We start from the raw sequence: 10,799 nt of genomic DNA, 5'->3' as shown, positions 1-10,799 counted from the left end.
AGAGGAGAGAGACAGATTGAGAGGGGAGGAGAGGGAGAGACAGTTAGTCAATTTGTGGATTGCTTTCCTGGGATGATGATGATAATGATAATCTTTGCTTTTGACACAGCGCCTGATCACGTCGTCGAGACATCTCAAAGCGCTTCACAGGATACACCGTAAAGCGTAGTCAGGGGCTGGAGTGAGAGGGAGAGGGGTAGAGACGTGGGGGGAGTCGGGCTGGAGTGAGAGGGAGAGGGGTAGAGACGTGGGGGGAGTCGGGATGGAGTGAGTGTGAGAGCGAGAGGGACAGAGTCACTGTTACCTGCGAATGACGTAATGCAGCGGAGCTCCTATTCTGATAGAGGAACGCGGGTGTAACCCTGTGAGAGAGAGAGATTAACCAGATAAGGAGGAGATTAATTACTCTATAATTATACAGTAACACCCGAGCTGGGGGTTGGGGGTCAGGAGAGGGCAGGGGAGATGGGGTTAGGAGGGCGTGCGAAAGGGCTCACCGGGCAGTAACGGCTCCTGCTGGTTGACGGAGCGCGGGTTGGGCACGATGCCATCTCTCAGGTAGCGTCTCAGCACGATGCCCAGCCTGGCGCGGTTCAGGGTCTCCATCACCACCCCTCGCACTGCCCGGTAATTGGCGTAGAGGTGGAGGGAGGTGAAGAGGGCGAAGAGGAGGTAGGTTAGACTGCGGGGGGGGGGGGGGGGGGAGAGAGAGACACACAGAGTCACATACGGAGAGTAACTCACACGGTCACACACGCAGAGACAGACACACACATACGCAGGAGAGACACAGTCACACAGAGACAGACACAGAGACACATAGACATACACACACAAACAGTCACACAGGCAGACCCGCACACACGGACACAGACGCACACCTACCGTGCGTTACCGGTGACCAGGGGCGTGAGGAAGAGGCTAAACAGGAGGCCGGCCAGATTCACCAACGTTTCCTAACACAGGGAGCAACAGCAGCAGTGAGCGTCACAGCCAGGGGTGAGTACAGCGATCGCCAGTGAGGGTTTGTCTGTGCGGTGTGTGTGTGTCGGTGTGTGTGAGTGCCTGTGCAGGTCAGCCAGGGCGAGCAAACCTGTGTGTGTCGGTGTGTGTCTGAGGGTGTGTCAGCGTCTCTACCAGGCTCTGTCTATGTGTGTTTGTGTGTGAGTATGTGAGTGACTGAGTGTGCGCGTGTATTTGGTTCTGTATGTGAGTGTGTCAGTGTGTGTGAGTGAGTTACTGCGTGTGTGTATACCAGGCTCTGTGTGTATATGTATGTCTGTGTGAAAGGGTGTGTGTGCATGAGCATCTGTGTGCGTAACTGCCTTCTGTGAGTGGAGTGTGTGTGAGTGGAGTGTGTGTGTGAGTGGAGTGTGTGTGTGAGTGGAGTGTGTGTGTGTGAGTGGAGTGTGTGTGTGAGTGGAGTGTGTGTGTGTGAGTGGAGTGTGTGTGTGAGTGGAGTGTGTGTGTTTTGTGTGTGAGTGGAGTGTGTGTGTGAGTGGAGTGTGTGTGTGAGTGGAGTTTGTGTGTACAAAATCCCTTAAGAAAATACAATCAAATAAAAAAAACAATAATGTGGTCACTCACCCACGGCTGTTTGTGGGGATGTGGGTGGGCACAATTCTCTGGCACATTTTGCCCACAAAACACACAGTCACTACACTTGACAGTGTATCCCGTGAAGCGCTTGGAGACGTCTCGACCACGTGTCAAATGCGAGGATTATTATTTTAAAATTATTATAATATAGTATTGTATTATGATTAGTATTATAGTATATTAATATTATTTTTTATTATTATATCGTTGTTGTTATGTTAATATATTTATTTTATGACAATTATATTATTGGATTATATTATTGTTGTGCGTCTGTGTCCGTGTGTGCGGGTCTGCCTGTGTGACTGTTTGTGTGTGTATGTCTATGTGTCTCTGTGTCTGTCTCTGTGTGACTGTGTCTCTCCTGCGTATGTGTGTGTCTGTCTCTGCGTGTGTGACCGTGTGAGTTACTCTCCGTATGTGACTCTGTGTGTCTCTCTCTCCCCCCCCCCCCCCCCCCCCCGCAGTCTAACCTACCTCCTCTTCGCCCTCTTCACCTCCCTCCACCTCTACGCCAATTACCGGGCAGTGCGAGGGGTGGTGATGGAGACCCTGAACCGCGCCAGGCTGGGCATCGTGCTGAGACGCTACCTGAGAGATGGCATCGTGCCCAACCCGCGCTCCGTCAACCAGCAGGAGCCGTTACTGCCCGGTGAGCCCTTTCGCACGCCCTCCTAACCCCACCTCCCCTGCCCTCTCCTGACCCCCAACCCCCAGCTCGGGTGTTACTGTATAATTATAGAGTAATTAATCTCCTCCTTATCTGGTTAATCTCTCTCTCTCACAGGGTTACACCCGCGTTCCTCTATCAGAATAGGAGCTCCGCTGCATTACGTCATTCGCAGGTAACAGTGACTCTGTCCCTCTCGCTCTCACACTCACTCCATCCCGACTCCCCCCACGTCTCTACCCCTCTCCCTCTCACTCCAGCCCGACTCCCCCCACGTCTCTACCCCTCTCCCTCTCACTCCAGCCGACTCCCCCCACGTCTCTACCCCTCTCCCTCTCACTCCAGCCCCTGACTACGCTTTACGGTGTATCCTGTGAAGCGCTTTGAGATGTCTCGACGACGTGATCAGGCGCTGTGTCAAAAGCAAAGATTATCATTATCATCATCATCCCAGGAAAGCAATCCACAAATTGACTAACTGTCTCTCCCTCTCTCTCCCTCTCTCAATCTGTCTCTCTCTCTCTCCCTCTCTCAATCTCTCTCTCTACCTCGTTCTCCCCGTGTCTCAGTGTTGAAGAGTACCAGAGAGCGACGGCACACAATGAGAAGAACTATCTACTGGGTGTGATTCGAAATACTGGTGAGTGTGTCTGTCTTCTGTCTGTGTGTATCTGTGTGCGTGTGTGTGCGCGTGTGTGTCTGAGTGTGAGTGCGCTTGTGTCAGTTACTTTTTCTCTGTGTTTGTATGTCTCTCTAACACACACACACTCTCACACATCCTCTCTCTCACTTGCACACACACTCCTCTCACTTGCACACACATACACTCTCTCACTTTCTCTCTCTCACTTGCACACATTCTCTCATACACAACCTCTCTCACTTGCACACTCTCTCTCACACACACACACCCCATCTCTCTTACACTCTCTCACACACTCTCTCTCCTTTTCTGTTTGACAGATGAGGTGTCAGTGGCATTGAGAGATGGAGCGGGAAGCGAGGATGTGATCCAGGCCTATGTCCACGCAGAGCTGCTCAGGCTCCTCCTGTCCCAGGATATTGGCCAACTGTGTCCCCAGGCTTCGGTCTTCCATCAGCTGCAAGAGGCCGTGAGACACGGTGAGTGCCTTCAGCCACTGCGCCCCAAATCGTGGGTTTCCACGTAGCTCACAGGTTAGACCCCTCGCCTCGCGAGCCAGAGGACCCGGGTTCGATTCCCAGGCAGGTCAGGACAGGGCGAAACCTTAGGCAAGTTTCCTTACTCCCCACACACACACACACACAGACACTCAGACTCACACAAACCCAGACAGACACACACAGACAGACAGATTGTGTCTCAAAGATACGATAAGGCGCTACGATAATCATTCTTGCATTTGATATAGGGCCTTAACACATCATTGAGAGTCTGTGTGTGTGTGTGTGTGTGTAGTAAGGAAACTCGCCTAAGGTTTCGCCCTGACCTGACCCGCCCGGTAATCGAACCCGGGTCCTCTGGCTTGTGAGGCGAGGGGTCTAACCCCTGAGCTACAGGAACTCCACAATACGCACTCTCTCTCTCTCTCTCTCTAACATTCTGTCTCTCATTCTCACACACTTTCTCTCACTCTCTGTCTCTCTTTCACACACTCTCTCACTCACACTCTCACATTCTCTCTATCTCACACACAATCTCTCTCTCGATCTCTCTGTATTTCACACTCTCTTTATTATTCCTGTCTGTGACCTCTCTCACCCTTCCTCTCTCCCCCCAGCCCCCGACGAGCGGATGTGGGATGTGGTGACGGGCTCCCACGGCCTGATGGATGCCCTGTTTCCTCGGCTGCTGGAGGAGCTGAGGGGAGCCGGCTGGCTGACAGACAGACACCTGCTCAGCGTAGACGAGTGGAGGGCCACGTGGGGGCCAGAGACCAAGAAACTCTGGTGATAGCAGAGCGGGGGGCAAGATAGGCAGGTGGACAGACAGGCACACAGAGGGTTGACTTAGTCAGTACACTTTACAGTGTATCCCATGAAGCGCTTGAAGACGTGACAAGGAGCTATATCAAAAGCAATTATTATTATGACAGACATGCGGCAAAGGTTTCCACTGCGCTTTGTTTGAAAAAATGTTTCCTGATTTCACTCCTAAGTAGCCTTAACTCTAATTTTAAGATGTTCTGATTTTAGAAGAGACTCTGCTCCTGTGTCTCTCGGGTTTGAGTTCTATCGCTTGGGGGAAAGGGCGAGAGAGTGAGTCTGTTCACCTCTGAGATTAATAAATCGGATTTTAATGACATAGTCAAATGGCCTCTTTTTGTGCTGAACGCAACTGTGGAGTCCCTGGAGCTCGGGAGTTAGTGCCCTCGCAAGCGAGAGGACCTGGATTTGATTCTCGGGAGGGACAGGACCGGGCGAAACCTTAGGCAAGTTTCCTAACTCCCCGCAGAAACCCACACAGACACATACCTCTGTTTACCAGCAATAAGTAGGAACCCGAGTAATCTGTCTCTCTCTCGCTTAGTCTGTGTGTGTGTGGCTCTCTCTCTGTCTTGGGGTCTCTTTCTGTTTCCGTCTCACACTCTTTGTGTTTTCTGTTTCTCTCACTCATGCAAACTCTTGTTAGTCGATTGGCAGATCACTTTCCGGGGATAATAATACCTTCAGGAGATAATAATAATAGTGATAATAATAATAAGTTGGTCACTCAATCCACGACTGTTGGTGGAGATGTCGTTGGGTGCAATTGGCTGCCGTATTTCGCCCACAACACACAGTCACTACCCTTGCAGTGCATTCTGTGAGTCACGGTGAAAATGTCTCAAAGACATAGTGTGGCGCTGTATCCAATGCGAGGATTATCTGATTTGAGGGAAGAAATTATCCCTTTACCAAGATGGCCACCTGGACCTGGGTGCTTTGTCTTTCCTTTGCCAAGATGGCGACAGGGGCAGGACTTCGTGCTTCACCAAGATGGCCGCCCAAAGACAGGGGTCCTTTACCAAGGTGACTGCCACAGGCCGGAAGTTATCCTTCACCAAGATGGCCACCGCAGCAGGAAGTCACCCTCTACCAAGATGGCCACCGGAACAGGAAGTCACTCTTTCGCAAGATGGCGGCGCACAGGGCGGCCCAGAAGCTGTTTCGGGGCGCCGGCGGGTTGTCGCGGCTCCAGGTGACTGGGAAACGGTCGGGGCGGAGCCGGGAGGATATGGGGAGGGGCCGAGACCCGGGGACGGGCCCTGGGGGGCGGAGCTGGTGTTTTGGGCTGGAAAAGCGGGCGAGACCAAACCGGAAGTTGGTCGGAGACCGGATGTTGGTCACGGCACCGGAAGTGGAGCTGATCAGGCCTTAATTTTGGTCTAGTCAACACTTACCCCCCTCCCCCACCCCCCCCCCCCCCCGGGGTGGGTCACAGTCACTACACGGAGCGGATGGGACTGGGTCATTGGCCGGAATTGGGGGCGAAAACATATCCTTATCTCACACTCAGTTTCTCTCTCACACACTTTCTGACACATTCCCTTCGTGCTCTCTCTCTCTCTCATTTTCTCTCGTTCTCTCACACTCACTCGCTCACAGATCACTCTCAAACACGCTCTCTCTCACGTTCCGTCTCTCACTCTCTCTCCCCCACTCTCTCCCTCCCTCCCTCCCTCCCTCACACACTCTCACGCTTTCTCTCTCAGGATTCTGTGGTCAGTGAACGAGTGTTGGAGCTCAAACAGTCGGTGGCTCTGCAAAAAGTTCACCCCAACGTCCTGGCCAAAGTCCTGAGGAAAAGCCTCCTTCACGAGGACAAGGACTTTGTGGTGATCGATAAACCGTATGGAATCCCTGTGCACGGTGAGAACGATTCCCCCTCTTATCTCCGGATTACCCTCCGTGGGAAGGAGGTAAGTGGGGTCTCCTCGGAGCTGAACTGGCCCCAGGGTGACATGTTTGGCGACGGAATGTGGGACGGTCTGCAGACCGTTTCCTGAGCCAGGAGGGGCCGCAGTATTCCAGGGCACTCACTGCTGATAGCAGCACAGCCCATCGGCAGGACCTGGAAAGGCCGATCAGTCACTGGGGGCAGGGAATCCTCCCCCTCAGCTCCTGTTAACCCCGCAGCCAAAGCCCCAACTAACGGGGAGGGTGGTCCCAGCAGCGGGAAAGCTTGGCCAGACAGCGCTCTCAATGGCCAAGCAACGTGTGGGCTCAGCTGGTTAGACTCCAGCAGTTACCCCAACACACACTCTGGGCTCCCCCCACCCACCCACAAGTCTTGGCTCTCGCCAATCTGTGCCTAATACTCTCCGGAATTAAATAAGCAGGGTGCATCCCTCCAGGGAGAGAGAGAGCGCACATCCCATTCCAACAATCCATCTCTGGGAATTTCCATGTGTAGGCGTGCGTCCCTGTGTGTGTATGTGCCTGCACGGGTGTGTGTGCCTACGTATGTATGTGTGTCTGCGTGTGTGTGTGCGTCTGTTTCTCACCTTCTTGTCTCTCCTCAGGAGGGCCTGGGGTGCGGCTGAGTCTGGCTGATGTGCTCCCAGTCCTGGCGAAGATGATGGAGGGGATGAAAGCTCAGCCATTTCATCTGTGTCACCGTCTGGACAAGGAGACGACGGGGGTGATGGCTCTGGGCAGGAACCAAGAGGCCGCACAGGGTCTACAGCAACTGTTCCGGACTCGACAGGTCACCAAACGCTACTGGTGAGAGAGTGTGTGTGTGTGAGAGAGAGAGAGAGAGAGAGAGGATGTGTGTGAGAGAGGGAGAGAGGACTCTCACCCTCTCACCCCCTCCCTCTCACCCCCTCCCTCTCACCCCCTCCCGCTCCCTCTCACACACTCTCTCTCCTTCTCAGGGTTGTGACGGTCGGTGTTCCAGTTCCTTCCGAAGGAATCATCGACATTCCCATCATGGAAAAAGAAATTCCAGGCGCTCAGCATCTCTACAAGGTTAGAGACTATTCTCTCCCGGTAGACCCCTCGCCTCACAAGCCAGAGGACCCGGGTTTGATTCCCGGGCGGGTCAGGTCAGGGCGAAACCTTAGGCAAGTTTCCTTACTCCCCACACAGACAGACAGACAGACACACACACACAGACACACACACACACGCACACGCCTGTGTTTCCCAGCAGTCAGTCGCTTGTTAGTCGATTGGGGGATCACTTTCCGGGGGTAATAATCCCTTCAAAACAATAAGAATTTAGTCACTCAGCCCACAATTGGCTGCCACCTTTCACCCACAAAACACAGTCACTACACTACACAGTGTGGCCTGTGAAGCGCTTTGAGACGTCTCAACGACGTGATCAGGCGCTATATCAAATGCAAGGATTATTATGTCTCTCTGTCAGTCTCACTCTCACTCTCTCTCTCTCACTCACTCGGTCTCTCACTCACTCGGTCTCTCACTCACTCGGTCTCTCACTCACTCGGTCTCTCACTCACTCGGTCTCTCGCTCGCTCACTCACTCGGTCTCTCACTCACTCTCTCACTCGGTCACTCGCTCGCTCGCTCACTCACTCAGTCTCTCTCACTCCCCACAGATGGGCCTCTCACCTCTGTACCGTACGGGGGGAGGCGAGGAGGGGGGTGCGGTGATACGGATTCGGGGGAACAGAGATGCCTTCAGCGCTGTCACCAAGTACAGGATTCTGGAAAGTTCCGGCTCTTGCGCTTTGGTTGAGATGCAGCCAATTACAGGTGAGCCCAGAATGATCCTGGCGTTTGACTCAGCGCCTGGTCACGACTTCGAGACGTCTCAAAGCGTCTTCACACATCAAGCGTAGTGACTGTGTGCGTGGGACGACGCTGTGCGCAATTGGCTGCCGCGTTTTGCCCACAAAACAGTCTCTTTCACTTTTTCTCCGTCTTTCTCTTCCTCTGTCCGTCCGTCTTTCTCTCGGTCTCTTTCTCCGTCTCTCTCTCTCTCTCTCTCTCTCTCGGTCTCTCTCTCTCTCTTGGTCTCTCCTCCCCCACCACCTCCCTCACTCCCCACCTCCCTCCCTCCCCCTCTCACTCCCTCTCCCTCTTTCTCTCCAGGAGTTAAACACCAGCTGAGAGTTCATGCTGCTCTGGCTCTAAACTGCCCAATCCTCGGGGATCACAAGTACTCAACCTGGGCTCAGCTGGTCCCACAGGTCAGTCTCTCTCTGTCTCGCTCTCCATCTCTCTTGTCTCTCTCTCCCTCACACTGTTTGTGTGTGTGTTTGTCTCTCTCTCTCTCTCTCCTCTCTCTCTCTGTTTGCCCGCTTGCATATCTGGTTGCCTCAAGAAAGATTCCCCATTCTGCTGGGGAGTTTTCTCTTGCTCTCTGCTCTGGCTGAAGAATTCCCACTCTCACCAAATTCCTTAACAGAATTCTTGCTCTGTTCCACTTCGCTCAGTTCTCTCCACATGTTGCTGGGCTCTCTGCACACTCCATCTCTCTCTCTCACACTCTGTGTGTGTGTGTCTGTCTCTCACACACAAGTACAGACTCTCTCTGCCTGTGTGTGTCTCTCTCTCTCTTTTCCGCAAAATTACTGTCTTTCTCTCTGCCTGTGTGTGTGTGTGTGTGTCTTTCTCTCTGTCTCTCACTCTGTTTTTCAGTCTCTGTCACTCTTGCACACACAGACTCTTACACACTCTGTCGCTCTCACACAAACTCTCTGACACACCATCTCACTCACAGACTGTCACTTACATTCCTCTCTCTCACACGCTCACACAAACTGTATGTGTGACTCTCTCTCACTCTATCACGCATCTCTTTCTCACTCAGTCTCACACATGCACTGTCTCCCTCTGTATGTGTCTCTATCTCTCTCACACACTGTGGTTCTCTGTAATGTGTGTGTCGCTTTCACTCTCTCTCTCACACTCTCTCTCTCACACAATCTTTCTCTCCCACATGCATTCTTTCTATCTCTCTCACACTCTCTCTCTCTCTCCCCAGCGTTTACCAGACTCCATCCTGAGGAGGTTACAATTGACCCGCAGTAAAACACGCCACATCCCATTACACTTACACGCGTGTGAACTCAGTGTGTCGCCGTGTCCCAGCATGACCAAGGGGCTCAGTGTTCGCTGTCGGCCCCCCAAATTCTTCCGCTCATCCCTCCGCCGTCTCAACATCAGCCCCCCCAAGACCCTCGTTCCCGTCGACACAGAGAGGGGGGATTCCTGAGTGTGTGTCTCCCTGTGAAATAATAATAAATAAATTAATAATCCTCGCGGTTGACATCTCTCTCCTTATCACGTCATCGAGACGCGTGAAAGCGCTTCGCGGGACACACTAAAGTGTAGTGACCGTGTGTTTTGTGGGCGAAACACGGCAGCCAATTGCACCCGGCGACGTCCCCACAAACAGTCGTGGATTGTGCGACCACATTATTGTTATTTTGAGGGGATTATTACCCCCGGAAAGCGATCCGCCAATCGACTAACAAGCGGGTTCCTACTGACTGCTGGGAAACACAGGTGTGTGTGTCTGTGTGTGTGTGTATCTGTGGCGTAAGGAAACTTGCATAAGGTTTCGTCCTGACCTAACCCGCCCGGGAATCGAACCCGGGTCCTCTGGCTCCCGAGGCGAGGGCTCTAACCACTACGCTGGATAAATAAGTCTCAAACACACGCACACAGGAGTTTGTGTTACGAGTTTATTGCAGTTATCTGGTCTCAGTACAGTGTTAAGGTATATTGCTTCAGTTAGACAGAGAGAAAGACATGATTAATCAACATTGGTAGACGGAGAGGAGGACGTGGGTGATTAGTCAATTGACGAGTTGTGTAGAGGGCAGATAAGGAGGCCATCTCATTTCTCAGGGGTGGGGGGTAGCGAGCACCAGTATAGACACGATGGGGGGAAGGAGGGAAGGGGAGAGAGGAAGAGAGAGAGAGAGAGAGAGAGAGCGCGCAGGGGAATGAGGTTAGAGTAAAGAGCGTCAGTGTGGGGGGAGCGAGCACCAATATAATAACAATAATAACCCTGGGGTTCGGCCCAGCGCCTCATCGCGTCGGCGCGACGTCTCCCAAGCGCTTCGCAGGACACACTGTCAAGCGTAGTGACTGGGTGTTTTGTTGTGGGCGAAACGCGGCAGCCAAATGCGCCCCCGGCGACGTCCCCGCAAACCGTCGTGGATTGAGTGACCACATTATTATTATTTTTGAAGGGATTATTACCCCCGGAAAGTGATCCACCAATCGACTAACAAGCGGGTTCCCACTGACTGCCGGGGACACAGAGGGGTGTGTGCGTGTGTCTGTGCGTGTGTGTGTCTGTCTATGTGTGTCTGTGTGTGTGTGTGCGTGTGGAGTAAGGAAACGTGCCTAAGGTTTTGCCCTGACCTGACCTGACCTGCTCGATTTACTGGGGATTCAGCGAGGGAGCGAGAGAAAGAGAGGAGATGGAGAGAATGAGAAAGGAGTGGAGAGGAAATAAAACAACCTCCTTCTCTGCGGACCACACACTATTTGACCCACGCACTGCGTTGAATCAAATCTAGGAATAATACCATTAAAAAATACCTTATAGCGTATATACACACATCTGCACACACACACACAC

The 10,799-nt window shown here is 52.8% G+C and overlaps 2 protein-coding genes and 1 long non-coding RNA gene across 3 annotated transcripts; 2 read left to right on the top strand and 1 right to left on the bottom strand.

The window, feature by feature from the left end:
* Positions 1 to 303: 303 nt before the first annotated feature.
* Positions 304 to 1,091, bottom strand: LOC121848083. The gene is made up of 3 exons (XR_006086204.1): positions 886 to 1,091; positions 498 to 682; positions 304 to 362 (listed from the first exon to the last, which is right to left on the bottom strand). It is a non-coding gene; the product is annotated as an uncharacterized LOC121848083 (long non-coding RNA).
* A 975-nt stretch (positions 1,092 to 2,066) lies between these two features.
* rusf1 (RUS family member 1) lies at positions 2,067 to 4,296 on the top strand (the record flags this gene model as incomplete). Its single annotated transcript, XM_042346550.1, is given in 5 exon segments — positions 2,067 to 2,251; positions 2,387 to 2,444; positions 2,839 to 2,909; positions 3,233 to 3,391; positions 4,030 to 4,296. Coding segments are annotated over 5 exon segments (646 nt in total), but the record flags the coding sequence as incomplete, so codon positions are not given.
* Positions 4,297 to 5,091: 795 nt separating this feature from the next.
* On the top strand, positions 5,092 to 9,465 carry LOC103173038 (RNA pseudouridine synthase D4). The gene is made up of 7 exons (XM_042346548.1): positions 5,092 to 5,429; positions 5,944 to 6,100; positions 6,754 to 6,955; positions 7,108 to 7,201; positions 7,798 to 7,954; positions 8,294 to 8,391; positions 9,189 to 9,465. The coding sequence occupies exons 1-7, from the start codon at positions 5,367 to 5,369 to the stop codon at positions 9,417 to 9,419; spliced, it is 1,002 nt and encodes a 333-aa protein (XP_042202482.1). The 5' UTR covers positions 5,092 to 5,366; the 3' UTR covers positions 9,420 to 9,465.
* Positions 9,466 to 10,799: the final 1,334 nt, after the last annotated feature.

Source organism: Callorhinchus milii, unplaced genomic scaffold (assembly GCF_018977255.1).
Source record: "Callorhinchus milii isolate IMCB2004 unplaced genomic scaffold, IMCB_Cmil_1.0 Scaffold981, whole genome shotgun sequence".
NCBI classification, from domain to species: domain Eukaryota; kingdom Metazoa; phylum Chordata; class Chondrichthyes; order Chimaeriformes; family Callorhinchidae; genus Callorhinchus; species Callorhinchus milii.
The sequence above is the reverse complement of the archived record's forward strand: the minus strand, read 5'-3'. Positions and strand labels throughout refer to the sequence as shown.

Bases quoted from the DNA above. Each gene is read 5' to 3' on its own strand.
- LOC103173038 (XM_042346548.1), top strand. From the start codon at position 5,367: ATGGCGGCGCACAGGGCGGCCCAGAAGCTGTTTCGGGGCGCCGGCGGG. The intron at 5,430-5,943 runs GTGACTGGGAAA...TTTCTCTCTCAG, and splicing joins GCGGGTTGTCGCGGCTCCAG to GATTCTGTGGTCAGTGAACG. The intron at 7,955-8,293 runs GTGAGCCCAGAA...CTTTCTCTCCAG, and splicing joins TGAGATGCAGCCAATTACAG to GAGTTAAACACCAGCTGAGA.